Source organism: Martes martes (assembly GCF_963455335.1).
Source record: "Martes martes genome assembly, chromosome: 6".
NCBI classification, from domain to species: domain Eukaryota; kingdom Metazoa; phylum Chordata; class Mammalia; order Carnivora; family Mustelidae; genus Martes; species Martes martes.
This window is the reverse complement of record NC_137893.1, coordinates 16,818,739-16,845,733: the sequence shown is the minus strand read 5'-3', so window position 1 is coordinate 16,845,733 and position 26,995 is coordinate 16,818,739. Positions and strand designations below refer to the sequence as shown.

General features: G+C 40.5%; 1 protein-coding gene across 2 annotated transcripts in view; it reads left to right on the top strand.

Annotated features, from left to right (window-relative positions):
- DSE (dermatan sulfate epimerase) overlaps window positions 1-22,453 on the top strand; it is a gene marked incomplete at its 5' end in the record, with an annotated part of 83,831 nt that extends 61,378 nt beyond the window's left edge. Inside the window, 4 exons of one of the 2 annotated variants that reach the window (XM_080807040.1) lie at window positions 9,480-9,733; window positions 13,870-14,109; window positions 17,502-17,709; window positions 19,763-22,453. In XM_080807040.1, coding sequence (XP_080663166.1) covers window positions 9,480-9,733; window positions 13,870-14,109; window positions 17,502-17,709; window positions 19,763-21,554 — 2,494 coding nt within the window. In that variant the 3' untranslated portion in view covers window positions 21,555-22,453. Of the gene's footprint in view, window positions 1-9,479; window positions 9,734-13,869; window positions 14,110-17,501; window positions 17,710-19,762 lie in introns of those variants that run through there. The other variant, XM_080807041.1, reaches the window with a different exon arrangement.
- Between the last annotated feature and the right edge of the window lie 4,542 nt (window positions 22,454-26,995).

Here is a 26,995-nt window from a genome sequence, read left to right as displayed (position 1 = left end):
TGTTTTTACATTTTAGGGCTGATAAGTTATTTTTCCTGAAGATTTTTTTTCTTTTAAAGATTTATTTTGGAGAGAGAACAAGCCAGAGTATGGGAACTAGGGGGAGAGGGGGCAAAGGTCTTAAGCAGACTCTGAGTGCAGAGCCTGACATGGGGCTCGATCTCATGACCCTGAGATCACGACCTGAGCCAAAACCAAGAGTCAGATGCTCAACCAACTGTGCCAGTCAAGTGCCCCGATTTCTTAATACAGTCAATTTCCAGTCTATCATACTGTTATCCTTCCAGCACTACTTTTCAAGTAGGGAATAAAGTAGATGTTGGGGAAAAAAAAAAGGTCATTGTCCATTTCTGTTTATTGTAGCCCTGTCCAGTTTAAGGAGCTGATGGTTCTGACTGTCCAGGGTCAGGCCCCCTAGCCCCTGTACCAGCTATACTTGGAGCAGTGCATTAGGAGCCCCAGGTTGAGCAGACATCTGTGGGGAGAGGAAGAGTTATTCAGGCATTCCATATGATTGGTATCTCATGTTCTTTGAGTGGGTCTTGAGCAACCATATGAACATGGAGTCATGGTATCTCTTCTAATATCTCCCTCTTTTCTCACATTTCTTGCCTTGTATCTCCCTTGGTATCATGGACATGGCAGAGCTTGGAACCCTGGATTGTATTTCTGCCTGGCTTTTGGTAGGTCTCCTAACTCTAGCACTTTCTTCTGGCTGGGTTCCTATTGTAAACTTGGTGACTTTCTTTGAAAGCACTGTGCTTTCCCTCACCAGGAAAAAGTAAAAAACAATTCTAGATTCAGATAGCCTTGGGTTCCATTCTTGGCCTCACCATTTAACTTAACTTTCTGATCTTAAACATGGAATTTTCCTATCTAAATGCCAGTTTTACAATTTGTAAAATGGGCATGTAATAACCTAGTATGAGTTTTGAAGATCAGATGAAATAAAGTATATAAAGGGCTTGGCACATACTATGTGTTTACTTAATATGAAGTACAACTTCTCTCTTTCCTCCTAGCTATAAATAGTGAATTTTGCTTGATGATGCAAATGCCACCCTTAGCCACCTGATCAAACACTTGGAATATGGACACCAAGCCAGGCCAGAATTCAGCTGAATCTACCCCTTGGATACCTGGCCACCCACTCAGAGGTCCCCGCATCCGGTCTCTCTAAATTCCAGGCTCACTTGGCTCTTCTTGGCAGATCACCGTGAAGGCCCCAGTGTGCTTCACAGGCGAGGCCCCACAGCTTAGAAATCCGCTTCCTTTGGCTAAGGTTTACGGAAATAACTTAGAAAATTTACCGTATTACTGACATTTAACATTCATGGTTAGTTTTCACGTTTAACTTAAAGAGGGAAAAAAGATGAATCACAACCCCCATTAGTCATGTTTTTAGAAACAGTGGTAACACAGGGCTCTCCTAACTCATGGAAGTTGTTTGCAAACACACAAAGACATTTGGTGGAAAATGGAATGACTTTCTATCAGATTACTGTCTTCCGGACGCTTTTAGAATGAATAGACTAATTTACATTTTAAGATAGAAGTGACCTTATTTTGGCATATTTGGGTGGTGTGACCAAGTGCACCCCATAAGCAGAGGTGTGGTGTATTTACCTAGACACAGCTGCAGTGAAGCTGACAAGAGGGGGTTGCTACTGCTCTAGCCTTCTTTCATTTTCTCTTACATTTATATTGATGTAAATATCTATTGTAAAAAAATAAATAAATCAGGTTTTTTTTACACCTCAGATACACACAAATTTTATTTGTATATTACATCTCATTAAAGCTGAAAAAGGGGGAATATGAAAGCATACAACCAAAAAACAGAAAGAAATAACTCATTGCCGAATTCAGAATTGCATAGATTTTCTTGTATGTTGTCTTCTAAAAGTTTCATAGTTTTGAGTTTTACATTAAAGTCTGATCCATTTTGAATCAATTTTTTTAAAGGTGGGGGGGGGAAGAAGTGAGATTTTAATTGAAGGACAAATCCTTAAAAAAAAGAAAAAGAAAAGAAAAGAAAGGACAGATTGTCTTTTGTAGCTCTGGGGCTTCTTCATATTAGGCTGGGGCCAGAGCAACTGATCCCAAGCTCCTGAATTTCCCAGGCATGAGGACGAGCTGCTCAGGCAGCCAACTCAGCTCCGTTACTTGTTCCATGATGTGGACTGAAGTTCAGTGTAGCTAGGTTGGCTTCTTTGCAATTACTTCATTGGTGTCATAGGTTAAGTCATAATCTAGCACTTCAGATTAAACCAGATTTTTTTTTTAAGATTTTATTTATTTATTTGACAGAGAGAGAGGTCATAAGCAGGCAGAGAGGCAGGCAGAGAGAGAGAGGGGGAAGCAGGCTTCCTGCCGAGCAGAGAGCCTGATGCAGGGCTCGATCCCAGGACCGGAGATCATGACCTGAGCCGAAGGCAGAGGCTTGACCAACATTGAGCCACCTAGGCATCCTAAACCAGATTTTTTAACATGAATCTTCCACTTTATGAACCCACTGAGGAAATATGTTATGGCTTATAAAACTATGTTGTCTCAAAATGAGAAAAAGGATTGTTTTGAGTTCTGCTTTTTTATAAAGGTTAAACAAACAATAGAGCTTCATTTAAGCATATAAGTACATAACTTTGCCTAGACCATGGATCACATTATGATCTTTACATATAGTCACATATAGAGAAGCCTGATGTAAAACTGTTAGGCTGTAAAACGTGCTAGGAAATCGGACTAATAACCATAATAACATTTTAAAGGGCGTTACGAGTTGCTCCATTGTTTCTCGTGTTTATTTTTTATATACTATTGATTCATTTAAATGAATCAGTGATTTCTTGACCCCTCTTAGATTTTAAATACCAAGCTTCTGTTACTCCATGTATTTAACAGTATTTGTGTAAATGAAATAAATGTATAAAAAGTTAAACAAGATTATATAAAGAGTTCTGTGAACCTTGTAATCCTTAATGTTAATCTTTTCACAGACGGTTAGTTTCTAAATTATTATCTATTAAAAGTATATGAAAAAAATTTAAGTATACTCATTTAATCATTCTTCAATGTCTACAAATAAAAATAGATGCCAACATTATTTTTTTTTAAAGATTTTATTTATTTATTTGACAGACAGAGATCACAAGTAGGCCGAGAGGCAGGCGGGTGGGGTGGGGGGAGAGCAGGCTCCCCGCTGAGCAGAGAGCCCGATGTGGGGCTCAATCCCAGGACCCTGAGATCATGACCTGAGCCGAAGGCAGAGGCTTTAACACACTGAGCCACCCAGGTGCCCCAGAAGCCAACATTATTATCTGACTTCTTTTTATTAGCTTTTTTAATCAAGTAAGCTGTCCACCTTTAAGTAATAGAGACTGGGATTGCCTGTTATACTCCATACCTAATAGATAGTTCAAAAGGCATTTATCGTAAGGGAGGCAGTCTGTTCATATAAAACTGGTATAAAAGTTTGAATAAATGAAGCTATTACATTTTGGAAGGATTTTTATGCCTCTTTTCTTACTTTGACAGTCAGCATGAGTCATGGAAACAGTACATCTTGATCAGCTCTGTGCCCTTCCCTACCATACCCCTGAACTTGGACAATTCATCATTCATTTTCATGTTCACATCGTTCTGTGTCACATAAATTTGCCTAACTCATCTTTAAAAGTATTCTAGGAACAATTTTTGAACTTTTTGGAGTCAGAATTCTTTTACATTCTTAAAAATTAATGAAGACGTCAGAGGGCTTTGGACTGGACCGATATTTAAATATCAATATTCACCATATTAAAAATTAAAGCCAGAAATATTTAAAATAAGTATGCATTCATTGGAAAAGTCCATTTCTTTTTTTTTTTTTTCTTTAGGGTGAAAAGTCCATTTCATAGTAACATTAAATAACATTTTTAGGAAGAAATAACTGTATTTTTTAAAACAAAGTACTTAGTGTGAAGGAGGTCATTGTTTTACATTTTACCTGTCTGCTGTATTCAGCCTGTTGCAGTGTGGTGTTTTGGTTGACTTATATGAAGAAAATACAGCTGCTTCACATCAATATGTGATTGTAAAGGACGGCTATTTTAAGGATCTTTTCAGATAATTATGGATACTCTCTTTTTAAGATTTTATGTATTTATTTGAGAGAGAGAATGAGTGGAGGGGAGGGGCAGAGGGAGAAGCAGACTGCCCACTGAGCAGGGAGTCAGACCTGGGGCTCGATCCCAGGACCCCGAGATCATGACCTGACCTGAGCCGAAGGCAGATACCCAACCGACTGAACCACCCAGGGGCCCTTGGATGCTCTTTGATACTATACCAGAACTTCACAAGTGGTAGTTTCATAAAAGTTAATTTTAAATGGACTCTGGGTCAGAGAAGTTACTTTCAGTGTGGAATCTGAAACCATATTATCTTTTAGTTGGTAGAAAAATCCATTGGTATATTTTGCACTTAGAGTAGATTTTTTATGTATGGTTTGATAATATCATGCCTTTTTTATTTTGAATGTTTGTTTGCTGAGTTATTCCAGTCTTCTAAGTGTTGACATATTTAGTAATACAATATAAAAATAAATCACATTTGTTATCACTGACCTCATCAGAAAAATTTGTAAGTATTGGTAAACTCTTAAGAATATGGCAGCAGATACAAGTTTTCTAAAATTTTTATTTTCTCTTGAAAAAGCTCAAATTTTGTCAAAGGCAGCAAAGGCTTTCAGTTTTCTTTAAATTCACAGGCTTCCTTGTACATTTTCAAGGAAACTTCCAATTAAATACCTAAGTCTAAGTAACTAGAATTTGTCAGTTCCTCATTCTCGCACATAAAAATGATGTTTCATGAAGAAAAGGAGCTAGCTCAGCTCTCAGTGCACAATTTCTTTTCATCGTGACAGTTCCTACACTTTGACATTGCTGCATTTTTTTTTATAATACTTCCCATTTCATCACACAGAATATGGAAGAGAGATCTACTCCAAAGGGTTGAGATTTTGTAAAATTCTCATTTTACCACTTTTCCAAGGATATCCTTAAGTGAAACTGGCTTTTTTTTTTTTTTTTTTTGGTAACTTAGAGTGCATGACTGCCTGTAGAATCACACAAGGATGGCTAGAGTTTGGTGCCCCTGCCTGGATTCTTGCTAAAGGTGCCAGCATTTTTAACGTATTAGTGCTTTGGCATCATCAATGGAAATGTCAACATATAACATCTTTATATTAGGAAAATAATTTTTATTTGAGGATTCCTTCAAAGAGTTTCAGAGATCCTGGGGGTTTCTGAATGGCTCGTAGGAAGAGAAGGTATAGATTATAAAAAGAGGACTACAGTAAAAATTTTCCTAACCTTCCTCTTAACTGACTTGCCGGTGAAATTCATCTCCCTTGCTTGTGTAATCTAGGAGCAGCTCTTACAGAATGCTCAATGTTGAGGCCGGTTGGCTGCCCTCTGCTATGTCCATTCATCTCTGTTCCTGCCAGTAGGATAATGTGCTTTGCAAGTATCAGTTGTATTTGTTCTCAAACACATTTATGCCTAGTTTATTAATACTTGTAATTATACAATTTTAATAATATGTAAATAGAATGAGTGTGAGTTCAAAAAGAAAAAATATATGATTCTAAAACTAACTTAAATGCTTTAGAATGACTTACTGTAAAAGATAGCTATCATATTTTCATGTGGGTAGCGTTTGTAAAAGTTTAGGAAAAAACATAAAAATCTGGAAGGATTTTACATTCCTTCACAAATATCTTTAATTCTTTTTTTAAAAAAAGATTTTATTTATTTGACAGACAGAGATCACAAGTAGGCGGGGGCGGGGTGGGGGGAGCAGGCTCCCTGCTGAGCAGAGAGCCCGATGCGGGGCTTGATCCCAGGACCCTGAGATCATGACCTGAGCCGAAGACAGAGGCTTTAACCCACTGAGCCACCCAGGCGCCCCTCACAAATATCTTTAATTCTTATCTGAGGCTTAAAATTGTGAGGATGTGTTATGTGTGTCCTTTGCAGGAAAGAACAATGAACTGATCTGTAGACCTATTTTTTTTTTTTTAAAGATTTTATTTATTTATTTGATAGACAGAGATCACAAGTAGGCAGAGAGGCAGGCAGAGAGAGAGGATGAAGCAGGCTCCCCACTGAGCAGAGAGCCCGATGTGGGGCTCGATCCCAGAACCCTGGGATCATGACCTGAGTCGAAGGCAGAGGCTTTAACTCACTGAGCCACCCAGGCACCCCTGTAGACCTATTTTTAAAGAAAGGCTTGTACCTCACCTTCAAAAGCTTGGTGAATGTGTATACATATAGGTATTTTAAGCTGAAATAAAATTCATAAACTAATACCTGTATCCCCCCCTTTTTAATAGCCCACTCAACCAGCTTTCCCATTTATTAACCAGTAGTCACGATCACATTGAATCAGATAGTTTCTTTGCTGCCATCTATGAGCTAGAAGCAAATTTCCTTTGGTTTCCATGACCGTAGAATATGCTCTTTCCCATCATTACACAAGGTGACAGCTAGGACAGCTTGTATTGGTAAAGGACTTAGATAACCTTTTAGAACTGTAAGTATTACAGGTCTGGTTTTGTAATGATAGAGCGATGAGCCTGATGGTATAAGCTTTTTTAAAAATTGGTGTATGAGCATTTTATTGGATTGGAAACTGCCTGTAATAAACAAGTATATGGGGGAGCTTGGAGATTTTCACAGAAATTGCATAGTAATCCTTCCTGCAGGATGAGAATGATAATACATATTTTTTGATCTATAAAAATAAGTTCACTGGTTAAAAAAAACCCAGTAAGTTCATGGGGTAATCAGATGTGTCAGAGTTGGGCAGATGGTAGCGGTTCCTTGATGTCAGCTCTGCCATTGTTAGGTGGACATGCCGTCATTTATAGATGCATCGTGACGTGGCACAAAGACCGAGGCTGGGAAGCAAATGACTCAGATTCTCTGCTTGGCTCACCAGCCACCAGGAGTCACTGAAGACTGTGTTCTAACTCCCTGACAGTGAGCTTGCCGGAGAAGTTGTTTTTTTTTCCCTAGAAGTGGAGAATGAGTTCACACTCTCCGTAGTCTCTTTCCATCCAGTCCATACTAGCAAGCTAACCGGCAAGGTCACTTTGTCTGTGACCAAACAGTTAAAAAACTCATCAACCTTAGTTATTTGAGCACCACGCTGTATCACCACAGCTAACCAAACACAGGAATTATTATTAAGAATCAAGAGATTCCTCCAAATTCCTGATTCTGTGATGATCATATATTCACTGTTAATAGTGTAGCCTAGTTTTATAGGCCTGTTCCTTCTTTTTTTTTTTTTTCTTTCCAAAAATGTTTACTGGGCATCTACTATGTGTCAGACACTGTTGTAGGATTTAGGGATCCAATTGTGAATAAAATAGAGGAAAAAATAAGACCCTGCACATGTAGAACTTAAAATCTAATAGAGGATGCATATACATATACACACACAAATACTTGAGGACAAAAAAGTGAGAAAGGGAAATGAGATACTGTCAGTTGGAGAGTAATGTTGAAATTCTGCAGGGTGACCACAGAAGACACCACTAAAATCACATCTTCCATACAAAAGTCCTAAAAGAGGAATATAGTCTAGAGGAGGTGGTCTCTCAGAACATTTTTAAGTATTCTTGTCCTGGGATCTACGGGCTTTGTATGAGAGAAACACAGCATCCTAACTTTCATGAATTTTAGCATTTCTCATGAAATTTAAGTTTCATGAAATTTAGCATTTCTTCCAGATCATGAACATAGGTAACCCCTAGAGAGATACTGGGAGAATGTGTAACTTTGTCATAGGTAGGTACAGGTATTTGCATATCCCATTATACTTATCACAGATAGTATTATTTATGTTCATCACAACACAAATTACAGTTGTACTAGCTCTGCTATTAAATCTTGTTTTTTTAGTGCTGTAATAAAGGACAGAGATAACAATTTTTTAAAAAAATCTGTATTGAGGGGCACCTGGGTGGCTCAGTGGGTTAAGCCTCTGCCTTTGGCTCAGGTCATGATCTTGGGATCCTGGTATCGAGCCCTGCATCAGGCTGTCTGCTCGGTGGGGAGCCTGCTTCTCCCCCTCTCTCTCTCTCTCTGCCTGTCTCTCTGCCTACTTGTGATCTCTGTCTGCCAAATAAATAAAAATTTAAAAAATCTTTTGGGGGCGCCTGGGTGGCTCAGTGGGTTAAGTCCTCTGCTTGTGTCATGGTCCCGGGGTCCTGGGATCGAGCCCCGCGTCGGGCTCTCTGCTTAGTAGGGAGCCTGCTTCCTCCTCTCTCTCTCTGCCTGCCTTTCCACCTACTTGAGATCTCTGTCTGTCAAATAAATTTAAAAAAAAATTTAAATAAATAAAAATCTTTTTAAAAATCTGTAAAGATAGCTGCATGTCAAAAGTAACAGATTTCCTTATATCACTTCGTATTCTAGCTTATGCATTTTAAAGCATGGAGAAAGAGGCTGAGGCTTCACGAGATTGCCCAGAGGTCAAGAGGCAAGCTTTCAATTAATCCCTAGTTGAGTTTTCTTATACCTCCCATCTGTACAGCACAATCTTCATGGGTGTTCCTGCCCTCGAGATTACTCAAATACGTCTTGAGCACATGGGGAGGGCTTTTTAGATAGTTCCATAGAATTGAGATTGTGAAAGATCCCATCTAAGCTTCCTATATAATGCAGGCCACACACTGTTAAACCACTTACAGAATAATGTCGCCAGCCAAGCAGAACCTTGGCTTCCTAGAAAAATGGTGTCCTACTTCACAGGTCAGCTTTTACACTTCTCTGAGAGATACTCAAAGGACCTTAAAGGCTGTGTAGTTCATCTTATGAGAAAGAACAAGATGCAGAAATCGGAGTTAGAATCAGCTCATTTCACTCACACCAGATGTTTAGCCACCCTCCTCATCATGGCCTTGACCAAGTGGGTCTGTCCAGATTGAGAGGTCATAAACTCGAGGCCAGGATACCTGCACCGTGACCAGCCTGTGGGAAATAAGATGGGATATATGCGTCCCACTGGTTTGCGAAAGCAGCCGTAAGAACAGAACCGAGACCCTATTACTATGTGTAAAGAGGAGGGTGAGTACTAGTTGGGTGGATAGCCCCAAGAATTGCGCCCTGCCACTAAAGCACACGTTTTGTGCTTTAGATCTATTTGAACCTAGTCGTCTACCTCTCATCAAGAGTAAAAAATCAAAAGGAAAAATTCTCAGCGTCTCTTGAGGTTGCCAGAAACCCGAGAAAAGCATTCGCTATGTAATTTTCCCATGGGACAAATTTTATGTTTGTGTCTAATGTGGTAGGCAGCTAATTCTGAGGCACTCAACCCTTTGGATTGTATCTTCGATTGTGCCCTTTCCTTCTGAGAAACGGACACTCGAAAAGTGCGACGAATGCTCTGAAAGTGTTGCGCTCATTCACTGGGTTGATTTTTCTCTGCAGGCTGGTCAAAGACGCTCCTTGGGATGAAGTCCCACTTGCTCACTCCCTGGTTGGTTTTGCCACTGCCTACGACTTCTTGTACAACTACTTGAGCAAGACACAACAGGAGAAGTTTCTTGAAGTGATTGCCAACGTCTCGGGATATATGTATGAAACGTCATACCGGAGAGGATGGGGATTTCAGTACCTGCACAATCATCAGCCCACCAACTGCATGGCCTTGCTCACGGGAAGCCTGGTCCTGATGAATCAAGGTGCGTGTGGACCCAGCCAAGGGAATGGCCAAGCCAGCGCTGGTCCTAGTTGCCTTGTGCGTAGAGCGTTTTTATACCTGGCCTTAGTACGTGTTCATACTTGGATCCTAACTGAGCTCATGAGTTGAAGTAACACCGGGGCATCTCTTAGACAATTGAGAGGCATCTCTTCCTCATTTCTGCTACTTATTTCAGCCTGCAGGTTTTTTAAGTAAGGCTTTTGATTACCCCAATCAATGTGACAGTGAACATAGCCATCCTGGGTAAATGGAGTTTTTGAAAGCTTACTGAGTAGTTTATTATTTGAAATGAATCTTCTTTGCACACAGATGTCTGTCATTACAACACTATTTTTTTTTTTCTCTAAGGACCTAAAACAACCAATCTGGATCATTTAGGTCAAATTTGGAAGTGATTTTTGTGGATCACGTAACTATTTTGCTTTAATGTATTACATAATTGCTGATACTACATTGTCTCTGTTCTTGTAATTCTGACTTAATTACAACACCTTTACAAGTCTGCCCATGATTAAATTAGACTGTATTTAAGAAAAGCAGCCCTAAGATCACAGTGAATTATTAGGATATTAAATGTATACTTGGGGCTGGAAAATCGGACAGAACTCTATTTCCCCACAAGAATTAGTATGCATTTTGTAGATTATCCAGCATCAGATTTCCTCAAATCTAGCTTTTTCTCTTGTCTTATCAACCAGCCATCACTTTTTAAAAAAAATTTTTTTTAAAGATTTTATTTATTTGTCAGAGAGAGAGCGAGAGAGCACAGGCAGACAGAGTAGCAGGCAGAGGCAGAGGGAGAAGCAGGCTCCCCGCCAAGCAAAGAGCCCAGTGCGGGACTCAATCCCAGGACGCTGGGATCATGACCCGAGCCGAAGGCAGCGTCTCAACAAACTGAGCCACCCAGGCGTCCCTAAAAAACTATTTTTATTAACATATAATGTATTATTTGTCCCAGGGGTATAGGCCTATGAATCATCAACCAGCCATCACTTTTAGTTAGTCTCAGAGGAAAAGAAACTAATATTAACTGAGCATATGGCGTGTGTTATTCCTTGCCCCTATTTTATTTGTCACGTCAGCCATATAAGGTATCAGATTTGGACCCAGTTTTGCCCAAACTCAAAGTGCCCTCCCCTTCCACTCTATTTTGTTGCCTCTCTTAGAACAGAGATTCAATTTATAGTGATTTAAGGCAAGTTTTAAGAGGGCCAAGTTTCATCTTGGCTCCCTTTGCCCCTATTCTCACAAGAACAAACAAGATTTAAAAGATCAAAATGCAAGATAAAAAATAAAAGATCAAAATACAAAATATCAAATCAATAAACAAATATCAAAGTATTTATTGATTGATAAATAAATCCCAAGGCCTGTGAAAGGACACCCTCATGAAATGGTGGAAAGAACCCAGGACAAGCTAGCTCTCGGCCGGGGCCTTGGGCGTCAGCCTCGTAGTCTTATTTCTTTATATAAATGTTGAGTTCTTTAGTAGCAGGAAAAGAGCTTATTTCTTCATTCTTTGTGGTAGATAAGATTGCTCGAGATACTATGCAGGCATCAAAAATACCAGTTCAGGTTGGATCAAAAGGTGTAGTTCTCCTCTCGCAGGAGTTTGCGAGTACGTTTATGTCCTGACTAAGATTATGGGTTGCTCAGCGCAATAGCGTTTCCAGAACCCTCACGCAGGCAGTGTACACATTTATAAGGTGAATGGACGGAAGAAGAGGTGAAATCCCCAGCCGGGCCCATCTCAGTTAATAACCAGGCTCGCCGTCTGGGCTCTGTTGGCAAACACACTGCCATTGGGAGTTTCCTCACAGGCTGTTTCGACAATCCCACCTTCTCCGGATTGGCCTCACAGATGCTGGCGTAGCTTAAGTGTACCAGTAGCTCCCACGGGACTCCCATAAAATCTCACAAGGGGGAGAATTAGAATGTTCTCTCCGCTCTACTAACTCTCTCTCAGGCTCAAGGCACAGGGACCAAAGGATCACACATGAGCCGTTTGCAAATCAGTGGGAAGGAAACCAGTTATGAAACGTTTACATGAACACGCAGTAGTTACAGCAGCACCAGAGAACGAAAGAAGCAGTGTCATGAAACTCTGGTTAAATCCCGATCGAGGGTATTAAGTTTGAATTCAGGAGAGCCGTGTTTTTTATGTGAGTTTGAGAAGGTTCACAGAACTTTGAAATATAGATAAGTCTGGATAAGTGAAAATAATGAAGAACATTCCAGACAAGGGGTATGGATGGTGGGCAGGCCCAGGGCAGAGCATCAGTAACAACATCAACTCCTGAAACCAAGACTGCACTGAATTTTAACTAAAACTGAAATGCAATAAAAGTATCAGTGCCTTGTACTGACAGATTTGAAGTTTACAAAGGTAGATGTTGCCTCATCTCTCCCAAACAGGATTGTTTTGGGGGTGGGGGGAAAGAAGGAAAAACCAGTCATGTGATATCAGTGAGCAGTAAGTAGCAGGCCTGATTTTTTTTTTTTTTAAGATTTTATTTATTTATTTGACAGAGATCACACGTAGGCAGAGAGGCAGGCAGAGAGAGAGAGGAGGAAGCAGGCTCCCCGCTGAGCAGAGAGCCCAACTTGGGGCTTGATCTCAGGACCCTGAGACCATGACCTGAGCTGAAGGCAGAGGCTTAACCCACTGAGCCACCCAGGTGCCCCAGCAGGCCTGATTTTAAGTATCACATTGTGGAGTCTGGTTAGAGACGAGAATACAAAGAAGAAAAAGAGGAAGGTGACTAGAACTCTAAACCCTAATGATTACAGAATGGAAACTAAAAACTCTCCAGAAGACTGGCCTGGCATGTGTATGGCTGCACAGGAGGGGTCGGGGTACGATTCACAGTCACCTCTCCAGGTGGAGCCCGAACAGTGCTTCCCTCAGGAGATGGGAGCCAGGTCTTCTAGAACCTGGCACCTGGGATTTAGGCTGGGATCTGGTGGTCCCAGGGGTCCTGGAAGCCCTCACACCCAGCACACACATGGTAGGCCGTGGTAGTGTTCAGCACTGGTGATCACACACGTCTGTGCGAGCAAAGCAACAAGACTCTATCCACACTGGGAGGCGATGAACTTACTTTCATCCTCACTGGTTGTATGTTTTTAAACAAAATAAACAAACAAAACAAAGATGAAATCTAAACACCTAGGTTCAGATCAAAGTTCTGTTCATTTTTAGTCATGTGTCAGAAGTCTTGAACAAGTCAAGCTTTCTGTAATTTTGGAGCAATAATGCCTAATTGAATTGGTAAAAGGATTAAGTAAGATTGTGTTCAGTGCTGTGGAAATTGCAGGTGTTTTAGAAATGCGAGTTGTGACTGTTACTTGATGGTAGTTGCAAGAATTTATAGGAAGCTAGCATTTCTGAGTCAAAAGTATTTCATAAAAATTTTAAGGTCTTTAATTTTCAGTCGCAGAAGTAGAACAATGTGACGGGTTCAAGTGCTTGAACAAAATTTTAGCTCCTTTTTGGTAGACTCAGGACTCCTAGTTGATATTTTTTACCATCAGTGTCACTCCAGTGGTGTCTCTGACCCACTGTGCTGCCTTTTGAAATCCTGCGGAATCTAAAGGCACATAAAGGGTGAGAGATCTTCTTCTAATGACAGAACAGACCGAAGACTGTCTGCTTAGCCTTTATAGTATTTGCAGCTTATTAAAAATCCTCTGAACTAATGGTGCAAGTTTTATGAAATGATAAGCTTCAAAAATATTTTCAAGTAGTAGCTTTTAGAAAAATTGAATAAAAGTCTTAATACACAGATCTTTTCTTGTAGACACAAAGTTACATGCAGTTTGTAATCTTAGATGTGATGGGGTTTTCAAATTTATTAAAGATTGGAAACTGAAGCTCATTTCAAGGTTTATCTTCATTTAATAAATGACTTGTATTAGAGAACTTTTTAACTTAAATCATGGACCTGACACAACCCTGAATTAGCAGATTGTTATTTATATTGTTGATCAGTGAGAGTTTTACAAAATGCTCTTTGTACTGTAGTCAGATAACTCAGAGGATTTTTTTTTGCTCATAATTTTGTTTATGCTTCCTTAAAGCCAGAGTCAGTGTTTCCATGTGTTTCCATTCTGCAGGGTATCTTCAAGAAGCCTACTTATGGACCAAACAAGTTCTGACCATCATGGAGAAGTCTCTGGTCTTGCTCCGAGAGGTGACAGATGGTTCCCTCTACGAAGGCGTTGCCTACGGCAGCTACACCACTAGATCACTCTTCCAGTATATGTTTCTCGTTCAGAGGCACTTTGACATCAACCACTTTGGCCACCCGTGGCTTAAACAACACTTTGCATTTATGTACAGAACCATCCTACCAGGTATAGTGAGGAATCAGAATTGGGAAGGCAATTAACTATGATAGTATTTTCTGATTATGAAAATGGGTCAGACCAGGAAAAGAAATGTGGGGTTCGAGTCATGTCGAGATGAAATGGTTTTTTTATAAAAAAAATCAAAGAAGAATGCAAGAGTTGTATCTAACCAGAACATTTGGGAAGTTACTGTGAGGATTTGTGATTTATGTACTGTAAAGCTCGGAGCATAATGGATCAAATATAATTCGTAGCCCCCACAGTACTTTTATTTTTGTAGATGTAAAACTTGGGTACATATACTAATTCCTTTTCATGAATCTTTTTTTTTAATTTTCAAAATATTATTGTGTTTATTTTTTGCATATTTGAAATAGCTCACAAAACAAATAACTTTGTATTTTTCTGATTCATCTGCAAAAATAACATTTCTTTTTCTTGAATCTTAATGAGATGTAAACATTTATGGTAACATGTTCATTTTCCTTTACAAGCAATCCCAAATTGATCCTCTTGTTTTTTAGGTTTTAGTTTTTATTTCCAAACTACATAGATATTCAAAATGAAAGTCTATGCCTACATATTTGTTGGAGCTTCAATATTTTCTTTAAATAGTTTACTGAAATGCATAATATAAAATATAAAAAATCAAAAAATGAGTTGCTACAAAACTTCTAATTCCTTGTTGCCATGTAGCTCAGTCTTCTAAGAGAACTAGCTCTAAAGAAAGATGTATATGATTTAAGAACACTTTGATTTCTAGGGCAGCCTTAAAACTCTCCTTGTTTCTAAACAGGACTAAGATGTTAGAAAAAGTTTAGGAGGTAGATTTTCATCAGATGGGAATTCTTTTTAGCACCCAAAAAACAAATAATCCAGTTGAGAAATGGGGGAGAAGAAGTGAATAGGCATTTTCCCAAAGGAGACATCCAGATGGCTAATGGACACATGAAAACATCACTTGTCATCGGGGAAAAACAAAAGTCTGAGATATCACCTCATACCTGTCAGAATGGCTAAGATAAACAACACAAGAAACAATAGGTGTTGGCAAGAATGTGGAAAAAAGGGAACCCTCTCACACTGTTGGTGGGAATGCAAACTGGTACAGCCACTCCAGGAGACAGAATGAAAGTTCCTCAAAAAGTTAAAAATAGAGCTACCCTACCACCCAGCAACTGCACTACTATGTATTTACCCAAAGGACACAAAAATGCAGATTCTAAGGGGTGCATGCATCCGGATGTTTATAGCAGCACCATCAACAGTAGCCCAACTATGGAAGGAGGCCAAATGGCCATTGACTGATGAATGAATAAAGAAGATGTGGCATATATCAAAAAGAATGAAATCTTGCCATTTGCAATGACATGGATGGAGCTAGAGCGTATTATGCTAAGTTAAATAAGTCAGAGAAAGCCAAATATCATATATTTCATTCATATGTGGAATTTAAGAAACAAAACAGATGAACATATGGGTAGGAGGGAGGGGAGAAAAAAGAGAGGGAAACAAGCCATAAAAGACTCTTAAAGACAGAGAACAAACTGAGGGTTGAGGGAGGAATGTAGGTGGGGGCTGGGCTGGATAGGTGATGAGTATTAAGGAGGCACTTGCTGTGATGAGTGCTGGGTGTTGTATGTAAGTGATGAACCACTGAATTCTGTTCCTGAAATCAGTATTGCACTGTAGGTTAACTAACTAGAATTTAAATAAAAATTTGAAAAGGAAAAAGAAGAAAAGGATGGGGAATCTCCCCCCACCCCCAGTGAAATGTAATTATTAGATGGTGATTCTAGACCTACACTAGAGAATCCAGTCTTTAAATCTTTTCACTCTGGTTGTGTACCTGTGCTCTGAATAGAATCTCCATTATTTGATTAGGTATCCAAAAAATACTGCAGAGCAAAAGAATGATAAGCTTCTTAAAGTTTAGTTGAGAATTAACTTTCAGAACCCCATTGTTTTATTGCTTATTCTTAGATATGCAGGAGAGGCCTATTTTGTAGCTTATCTTGATAAAGGCCATTGAAGGCCAGGGACCTTGAAGAGGTCTCAGTGCTTTGTCATTTGATCTGAGGTCTAACAGCCAGCCACATCAGGGCTGTGAGCTGTCTGTGACTGCCTTCGGAACTGGAAAGGACAGGAGGAACACCTCTGTGAGGAGGATTCATGTATTTCTGTCAATTAATCCAACAAAACATTACTGAACATCTGTGTGCCAGGCACTGTTCCAGATAGAGGATTCAAAGAGAAATAAAACATATCTGCTTTCAGGGAATTCACAGATTACTAGAAGATTCAGGAACTCGCATTTTATCATAAGATTTACTTGGAATAGCATTTACTAAACTGGCAGAGGAAAAACATTAGCTGTAAATTATGTAAATATGGTCATGGTATCATTTTAGAAGGGATTGTGTGTTAAAAGTCAGTCTATTCTTAACAACCTTTCTCTCTCTCTCTCTTTTTTTTTTTCCTCAGTGGCTATTCTAGTAATGATTATTCCTGTCTGGCTCAGAGCTGTCTCCTATTCTTTTTCATGAAAAACTGGAGTGTATCCAGTCTTACCTGCTTTTTGTTTTGCTGACCTATTCCCATATGATCTTTGCATTTTCTTTCTTTAACTTGCAGCAGTATATATTAGCAGGATCTTCTATGGGAATTAAGTTTTCTTCCTATATGGGGGCACCTGGGTGGCTCAGTCAGTTAAGTGTCTGCCTTCGGCTCTGGTCATGATCCCAGGGTCCTGGGATTGAGCCCTACATGGAGTTCCCTGCCCAGCATGGAGCCTGCTTCTCCCTCCCCTGTTCCCCCTGCTTCTGCGGTGTCTGTCTCTCTTTCTCTCCGTCAAATAAATAAAATATTTAAGAAAAAGTTTCTTCCTATAGAAATGCAGTGTCTCCCTTAAGCCTTCTAATTTCCACTTTATTGGATGCCACATTGAAGCACCTTATGTCATCATCTTGGTGTAGAATATGGGATAGTTGGTAAGACAGCTAGAGCTCAGTCCAGGTTCAGGAACTCACCGTGTTCCAGAGGAGAACCTCTGTGTCTCTGCAGATATGATGTCACGTAGCATGGATACTGGAAAATGAGGAAGGTGGGCAGAAGCATTAAGAATTGTGGCACTTCCATTTCCAGTGATAAGTGGCCACATAGCAAATACAAACTTGCACACAAGATTTGTGAAGGAGGTCAGGTCAGAGGTCTCATTAACTGGTTTGGGTCTCATTAACTGGGTCTCCTTAACGTGGATATCATGCTTTGGGGTTCTTTTTAATTCAAGGTACACAATCGATTCTAATTTGCAACAAGGATTGGAAATCATTGTTTAGGTCTCCAGTGGAGTGTGCAGTTTTAAATATATCTTCATTCTGTCAAACTTCTCTCCCCAGGGTTTCAAAGAACTGTGGCTATTGCAGACTCCAATTACAACTGGTTTTATGGTCCAGAAAGCCAATTAGTGTTCCTGGATAAATTTGTCATGCGTAACGGCAGTGGCAACTGGCTTGCTGACCAGATCAGGAGGAACCGTGTGACGGAAGGTCCAGGGACACCATCCAAAGGGCAGCGCTGGTGTACTCTTCACACGGAATTTCTCTGGTAGGACATGTTGGGCTGCCTTTAAAAATAAATTATACCCAGGGCGAACGTGTGCTAGATGTCTGCATTTAAAAAGAAAAACTACGTAAAGCACTTTGTAACCCCTTCTCCATAGGCCACCAGCTCAGCTTCGGTTCCTGTTGAAGCTTTGGAGGCTCTGCTAGAAACATATCCTTACATGTAGGATCTCATTACTGTTGGCAGTTTTTGGTTTTCTTGTGTTAGAGATGTCCTGGACTCCCAGTGTTTCATAGATGGTCATGTTTTGATTTATATCATTTTTGAAATCCTATAAAGAGAAAAACCACAAAATGTAGACTAGGTTACCCTGGCAATCACAGCAAAGAGATAAATAAAGGTAGGAAAATGTTTTGTTTTAGTAAATGGAGCATTATAATCTTCTAATAGCAAAGTTGTTACTAAATTTCCAAAACCGTTTAAAAGTGTTTGACAGTATTTGACAGTTTCACTTTGATAATAAAAGAACCATGTAATTTTTCCTGCCTTAATCTTTTAAGCCCAGAAAGAGAAGCCAGGATCTCCTTTTTAAAGTACTGCCAAGTATATTGTTGGCATCCAATAAATTAAAAATTACAGGGAACTGGTTAATCATTAATCCTTGATGTCTTTTCAAGCTATTGAAATGTGTATTCAATTCCAAAATATGCTTCTGTGTTTTGATTTGCTTCTCTTCCTTATTCTTTTTTAGTTTAAACAATTAAGAAGAAAAAAATATTAATAGAGTTATAACCGGTTACAATTTAACCAACACTTTTTAAAACTATTGTCACAGATGAAGTAAATATATTAATATGCAACCATTTCTGACTCCTTTTAGGGGTGTGAAGTAATTATTTATTAGTAATTTCACTTATCCTAAATAAACAACCAGGAGAGTTCTATAAAGCTGATGTAGGAGTCAGATTAATGCTAAGTCTAACTTGGTTCAAAATCTGCCATTTATAGGAATTCAAATCAGAGAGCTATGGCCAATTAATTCATCTTGTGTCTGGAATTGTTAAATCATAATAATTAAACCAACATTATTAACTAGACCTAAGTAAAGATACAATCTCTGATGGCCTGAGACTCTAGAACAGCAGACGAAACAGCCCAAATCAAACACCAGTAAGTTAAACATAGGTGATCAATTCATTTTAGAGAAAAGTATCTAAGAGCTAATAGTATAGGCCTGTCTTTCTTCCCTTGAGCAGGAAATCATCTAAACCCATCAGAAATGTTAATCTCAATCATCATGTTTATGATTCCTTCAGGGGCCCTCTCTGACTCACAATGCTGTGTTCTTAGTCACTGTGAAAGTTTAATGTTAATTCTTATATTAATCTGATAATAAATATTCGTCATAAATAAAAATGAGAGGCCATTTTTTGGGTCCAAAATCCATGATCTCATCTACAGATTCAAACAGAACCCATGTTTTTGGTAAGCAGGGGTTGCCGCAATTATAAATCTCCCAGTATGAATAGTTTCTTGAATTTCATCCACTTACCTTCTTAGATGCGGTATAGGCATTATATTTTATCTAATACATAAAGTTGAACTCTGTTAACATCTATTTTTTAGAGGGTGAAAATTACTCTAACAAACTTTCAGTAATACTGGTTGTCACAGAACAGTACTTCCTTACAACTGTGGCTTGTTAGAGTCTTGATCCTAACACTGGGTTCTCCAGGATAGGAGTCCCTGGGCTAGAAATTTGGAAGTGTGATTCTGTGAGCCCCGGCCGTTTGGAGGGCAGCTCTGAAATCATTCGGTGAAGAAGGTCCCGGTAGCCACAAGCAGGCTCAGACCCAAGGTTCACAGCTGTGAAGATAGACTCGTCTCCCTTCACTAACACTAAGGGTGTTCCCCTAGGCAAGCTCATCCATGGGTGTTTCCAGAAATGTCCTTCCTCCGGAAGACACTGCCAGCACTCTGGGTAGCATCTGTGCTGTGTCCTCCAGCGACACTACAAAGTGGCACCCCAGTTCTGATGGGTTATTTTAACTTCCACCAGAAAAACCATCTAATTTTGAACAATTCATCCCTTCAGGTATGACGCCAGCTTGAAATCTGTGCCTCCCCCGGATTTTGGCACCCCCACGTTGCATTATTTTGAAGACTGGGGTGTTGTGACCTACGGAAGTGCGCTACCTGCAGAAATCAATAGATCTTTTCTTTCCTTCAAGTCGGGAAAACTCGGGGGCCGTGCAATATATGACATCGTCCACAGAAACAAGTACAAAGACTGGATCAAAGGATGGCGAAACTTTAACGCAGGGCACGAGCATCCCGATCAAAACTCATTTACTTTTGCCCCCAACGGCGTACCTTTCATTACGGAGGCTCTCTATGGGCCAAAGTACACCTTCTTCAACAACGTGTTGATGTTTTCGCCCGCGGCGGCCAAGAGCTGCTTCTCTCCCTGGGAGGGGCAGGTCACGGAAGACTGCTCCTCGAAATGGTCTAAATACAAGCACGACCCGGCTGCCAGCTGTCAGGGGAGGGTGGTGGCCGCGGCGGAGAAAAGCGGGGTGGTGTTCATCCGAGGGGAGGGAGTGGGCGCCTACAGCCCCCAGCTGGACCTCAAGAGCGTCCAGAGGAACCTGATCCTCCTGCATCCGCAGCTGCTGCTGCTGGTGGACCAGATCCACCTAGGAGAGCGGAGCCCGCTGGAGACCGCAGCGAGCTTCTTCCACAACGTGGACGTTCCTTTCGAGGAGACGGTGGTGGACGGGGTCCACGGGGCCTTCATCCGGCAGCGGGACGGGCTCTACAAAATGTACTGGATGGACGACACCGGCTACAGCGAGAAGGCCACCTTCGCTTCGGTGACGTACCCCCGCGGCTACCCCTACAACGGGACCAACTACGTGAACGTCACCGCGCGCCTGCGGAGCCCCATCACCCGGACGGCTTACCTGTTCATCGGGCCGTCGGTGGACGTGCAGAGCTTCAGCATCCACGGGGACGCGCAGCAGCTGGACGTGTTCGTCGCCACCAGCCGGCACGCCTACGCCGCCTACCTCTGGACCGGGGAGAGCACGGGCCAGTCCGCCTTCGCGCAGGTCATCGCCGACCGGCGGGAGATCCTGTTCGACCGGAGCTGCGCGGTCCGGAGCGCGCCGGTGCCCGAGCTGCGGGACCACGCCGCCCTGGTGGAGCGGAACCTGCAGCGCTTCAAGCCGGTGTTCCGGCTGCTGGAGAAGCAGATCCTGTCCCGCGTCCGCAACACCGCCGGCTTCCGCAAGACCGCCGAGCGCCTGCTGAGGTTCTCCGACAAGAGGCAGACGGAGGAGGCCATCGACAGGATTTTTGCCATCTCGCAGCAGCAGCAGCAGCAGCAGCAGCAGCAGCAGCAGCAGCAGCAGCAGCAGAGCAAGTCCAAGAAGAACCGGAGGGGAAGCAAACGCTATAAATTTGTGGACGCCGTCCCGGATATTTTTGCACAGATCGAAGTCAACGAGAAGAAGATCCGCCAGAAAGCTCAGATTTTGGCGCAGAAAGAACTGCCCATCGACGAGGATGAAGAGATGAAAGACCTTTTAGATTTTGCAGATGTGACGTATGAGAAACACAAAAGCGGTGGCTCCCTGAAGGGCCGCTTTGGACAGGCCCGGATGATGACGACGACGCACAGCAGGGCCCCGTCGCTGTCGTCGTCCTATACCAGACTCTTCCTGATCCTGAACATTGCTATTTTCTTTGTCATGTTGGCAATGCAACTGACTTATTTCCAGAGGGCCCAGAGCCTGCATGGCCAAAGATGTCTTTACGCAGTCCTCCTAATAGACAGCTGTATTTTATTGTGGCTGTACTCGTCTTGTTCCCAGTCCCAGTGTTAGCAGTAAAGCCAGCCATTGTTTGACCGTTTTGTGGTCCCAGGAGTCTATGCAAAAAACAAAACTTGCCACAGTTTGTTACTGGACTTTTTTTATCTCAGATTCCTTTTAACAAATTAAGGGGGAACGTATTTTCACACAAGAAGGAAGGGATAAGGAGAAATCAGAATTGGAAAGGCAAAGGTTTATCAGAGGAGTAAGAGCGGCTTGGTTGTCCCATGGTGTTTCTGGAAGTATTTGCCTGGGCTAATTCAGCAGTCCCTGTGATATTATCCTGAGGAGAAACAAGAAATCTGGTTTTAAGAAAAAGATTTCGATAGATTTGGGTTTTATTAATATTAATTTAATGTTATTAGCAACTTCCAGATACTATTTTATGGAAAAGACTGAAACACACAATTCTGATAAGTTCAGGAAAAAAGATTTTTAATGGGGTAGTTATGTCAAAAAATAAATATTAAGTCCTGGCGTGGGGGTGTGAACTTCCTTGGAGAGTAGTTCATTAATTAAATGAAAGCAGGATCTCCATATCGGATTCCTATTCAGACAACACGATAAAATGATGGCAGACAATCATTAAAAATTTAAAATATGTTTTCAGTAGAAAAACGCATATCAGTGATGAATATTTCCTTGGTGATGTTGGTCTCTGCACACACATAATGCATCCACTGGTTGTTCAATAAATAAGACAATTCTGGGTAACTTAATTTTCTCTTTTCCTTATAGGGGAAACTGTTGTAAGACCTAATGGCTCAACTTCAAAATAAAATATTTTATATCCCAAACGTTGATTTCAATACCAAAGAAGATGGGGAAGCTAAAATTTGGATATGATTCTTATGTTTTTTAATAGAAAACTTTAAGTTTATTTTGCTAAATAAACATCATAATTATGATTTATCTATGGTGTCTTCCTTCTTTGTTCCATTACATTAAACACGTATGCAACAACTTTGAAATCTTTGAAGAGAAGTCTTTATTTGGACATGTGTTAATTAAATTTATTAACTAGTGTTTGAATCAAAAGAAATAATTTCTCTGCTTATTTACCTTTTTGTGGCCTAGACACATTTTAAGCATTGTAAACAAAAGCCAACTTCTGATATTTAAGTAATTAAAAACATAAAATTGCCATAGTTATGGTCATTCAAATTCTCCTGTGGTAGCAGGAGCAGAGAGTGCTGGAAACATGTCCCACAGGTTAGATTTCAGCCTAAGAAAATGATCTACTTACAGGGAAATTGAGAGTAATTATCTTACATTCTACATAGACGGGTCTCGCAGATTTCTTCCTTGAAAACAGAAAATACACATGGCTCAAAGTTTACAGTAAGGACACATTCACTGATTTGAAAGTCTAAAGTCATAATGGCAAACATTTATTTTTCCTTATCCTTTTTCCTCATGGAGATACTAGTATGCAACGGAAAACAGGGATATGGAGAAACCCTCAGGAACACCTTTTTGCAGTGCTAATTCTGAACCTTCTTACATAAAGAAAACACAAGATTTGACTTCACTTCATTACACTTGGCATCTAGAAGATGACTTCTGAGGAAGTAGTTTTTCTTCTTTCATGGAGGAAATCTCTAGGGAGGATGTCGTTACACAGTGTTTAAAAGAATAATGTTTTCAAAAGAATAATGCTTCCGTTTGTCCTGCATGGATGCTGTTACTTGGATTTAAACTTGCTTTATGTGACAGATTCTCCGTTTACTTAACCTCATTCAACATTCCTCTCTCCTCTTTCTCATTCCAAAGGGTGAATTGTCTGAAATGATCAAAAGCAAATTTCGAAAAAAAAGGAAAATTGCTCTTTGAGGCTACCAAGCGAACCTGATCTCAGATTCAAAAACTCAAGGCATACTTTCTAATATGGATGAAAGGCACAAGTGAGCGCCAAATCCAGCTTTCCTTTTGTTTTGGTTAGGTCGGGGCTGACAGTAAATTAGTCATCACACCATGTTCCAGTCTAACACCTTAGTTCATTCTTTAAGTGATTTTTAAAAATAGGGTAATCGTGCATCTCTGAAACGAAATTGATTAAATAAGTTTTTCTTCCTAATTGGACCTCATATTTCACTTACAAAGAAATTTCCACAGGCAGGGACTTAAGTGGTTAAGTGAAAAAGAAAAAAAAAAGCTAAAAAGAATCACGGTTCTTTATAATGAGACATGTTTTATATCAGGGATAGTGCATATTTGAATAAAACTAGAGAACTCTTTGTATCTTCCAGAAAACCCAGCAATGTTCAATCTCCCTTGTAAACTGAGTAATCAATTATGGAACCTGTTTCAGCGCTGCTCACTACGAAAGGAGTGTTTCAAGTTCACTGAATAATATGTAAGCTGTTGTCTGGGGGATTGGCAGGAATCTTAGTCCTAGCCTTAAAGAAAATTTGGGTATTAAGGAGGGCACGTATTGCGTGGAGCACTGGGTGTTATACGTAACAATGAATCTTGGAATATTATAAAAAACTAATGATGTATGGTGACTAATAAAACAATAAAAAAATTGAAAGTTAAAGGAAAAAAAAGAAAATTTGGGAATTATTAGCATACAGAGCTTGTCTGTGCAGTGGAAGGGGCATATTCCCTGGCTGGTAACTGTTTAGCTTATAACCAACCATGATGATGGATGATCGATGGATTTATCACCTGCTGCGAACATTCTTTTGAGATCAACATTCTTATGACCATTGATAAACTCAGGTGGGAGACCTTATTCTGGGACTGTTTTAATAATTAAAATTTGTTGTATCACCTCGGATATTAATTCTTCCACAAATACTTTAGTCAGGATTTTAAAGAAGTAGCAAATATTCTAAGTTTAATAGTTTTTTTTAAAAGATTTTATTCATTTTATTTACAGATAGAGATCACAAGTAGGCAGAGAGGCAGGCAGAGAGAGAGAGGAGGAAGCAGGCTCCCCGCTGAGCAGAGAGCCCGATATGGGGCTCGATCCCAGGACCCTGAGATCATGACCTGAGCTGAAGGCAGAGGCTTTAACCCACTGAGCCACCCAGGCACCCCCTAAGTTTAATAGTTTTAATAGAATGTTATGCCTACTGAATGTTTTTTAAAAGAAAAACTTACATTATGATTTATTCTGTTTTTTAAAAAAATAATTGATGGTTCACAAACCACCCACAAAGGAGTTCGAGATTTCTCCACAAATTTTTCAGACAAAGCAAGTTGTGAAATGTTGTATTTGTAAGTTAAAAAGTAAATTTGTGTTTTTCTTTAGAAATATAAAACAAGATTAAAATGGATACGATCATGGGTAGAAGGGCCATATAACTTATCATCTAAACTAGGCAATTTTAAGAGTTGAAGGAGGAACAAACAACAGATATAAACCAAGACTGTTCTGGAAACACTAGGACATATGGTCATCTATGCCATAGATTTCTTTTTTAAGATTTTATTTATTTGAGAGAGAGAGAGAAAGAGAGAGCATGAGCATGGGGAGGGGTAGAGGGACAGGAAGAAGCAGACTCCCTGCTAAACAGGGCGCCCACTTGTGGGGCCAGATCCCAAGACTCTGGGATCATGACCTGAGCCAAAGGCAGATGCTCAACCGACCGAGCCAGCCAGGTGCCCTATGCCATAGATTATTAATCCAGGAAATAAAAGGGGTTAGGGTGGTACTTGTGAAGGTCTAACTTGAACTTTAGTGCTAAAAAAGGAACTTGAGATGATCTGGTTGAGTGTCCAAAATTTGCAAGGGGGGAAACAGTCTCCAGGAAGGGAGGACTTTGCTCTCTCCCACTTCCTGTCCGTGCTTATCCCTGCGCTTGTTTCATTTCTGTTGGCAAAGCCCGTCTGCTAGATTCTCCGGTCTTTATGTCCATATTGAGAAGAGGTCAGTTTCTGCAGCTTATTTAGCTCACTGGCAAAGATAACATACTTTTCAAGCAATGTTTCAGCTAGATATCTGCTTTATGTTAAAACGCCAATCAGCTACTGACATTTCTCAGGAAATGACTGAGAAATCATGCAGTCCGTTACATAGTCTAAATATTTAATTTTTAGACATTCTATTTTAATAGGTTCAAGCTCTGTTAAACAAGACATCATGTGAAGCATAGAGGCCCAAGTTGCATTAGGACTTTCTTGTTCTTCTTGGCTATATACTTTCCCTCTCTTTGTTTTAGGGGTTTCTTTTGTGGTTTTAGATTTTTTTTTCCTAAGTTATAAACATACATGATTGAAAAAATCTAAAAGGCTTGTATTTTTAAAGATTTTATTTATTAATTTGACAGACAGATCACAAGTAGGCAGAGAGGCAGGCAGAGAGAGAAGGGAGGAAGCAGGCTCGCTGCTGAGCAGAGAGCCCGATGCGGGGCTCGATCCTAGGATGCTGGGATCATGACCTGAGCCAAAGGCCGTGGCTTTAACCCACTGAGCCACCCAGGCGCCCCTAAAAGGCTTGTATTTTTAAACATTTCCTGCCACTCCGTTCCTCACTCTACACTCGTGCTTTCTGAAAGTAACCAATTTCTGATTGCCTTAGCTGTTGTGTCCATGATGTCCTTGTTTACGGTAAAGTCTAAATCTTCCTACCAGGGAAGAAGAGGATTTAGCTCTCTTGTCCATCTCCCCTCTCTTCACACCTGTTTCATTTACCCCTAACTTTCCAGCACAGCAACCATAGTTTCGGTTACATCAGTATTCCGTATTTACGTGCTATTATGCTCAACAGGACTCGCTGGTTAGCCACATAGAATACCGTCTTACTTCCTTTCGTGTAGAAATTTGGTTTCCCCAAAGTTAAAGACTATTTCTTTTTTTTTTTTTTTTCCATTTGCTTAGTTGCCAAGCCATTTCATTTTATCCTCAAACTTTTCCAATATGCATGGGAATCTCTTCACTCTGTTCAATCACTTCTATGTAATTAGGTGGTTCTTGTTCTTGGGATCAGCCCTCCTCCTAGGTTGGTTGTCCTCAGATCTCCTTTCTCCATCATTCTGAGGCTTCTCAATGCCTTTTTCTGGCCAAATCTTCTGTTTCCTGAACCCCGTGCTTCCTTTTTCTTGATTATTATCTCATCTTAGTAGAACATATCTTCCCTGCGATTTCCGAAGAAGAACGCATGAGCAGTAAATGTCTTGCCCCTTTGCATAGCTGAAGAAACTGTTTGTTCTCTCCTTCGCTTGATCTAACCAACAAGTGCAGGTTGGAAATCACGTTTCCTCAGGGTGTGAAGGCATGGCTCCATGGCCTCCTAAATATTACTGAGTCTGCCCCTGCACAGAGCAATGGTAACCAGAGAAAGTCTTCATTGTCTTCCCTGGTGACCTCAGTGGAGGGAGGCTGCCGAGGGAGGTACTTAAAAGGCCTGACTGCTCGTGCTCTCAAAGTCATGGAGGAAGGGAGCTAGAGGTCTCCCTTATCCTCTGATTAAGTACAGCACGTCCACTGTCAGCTGTGCTATGTCT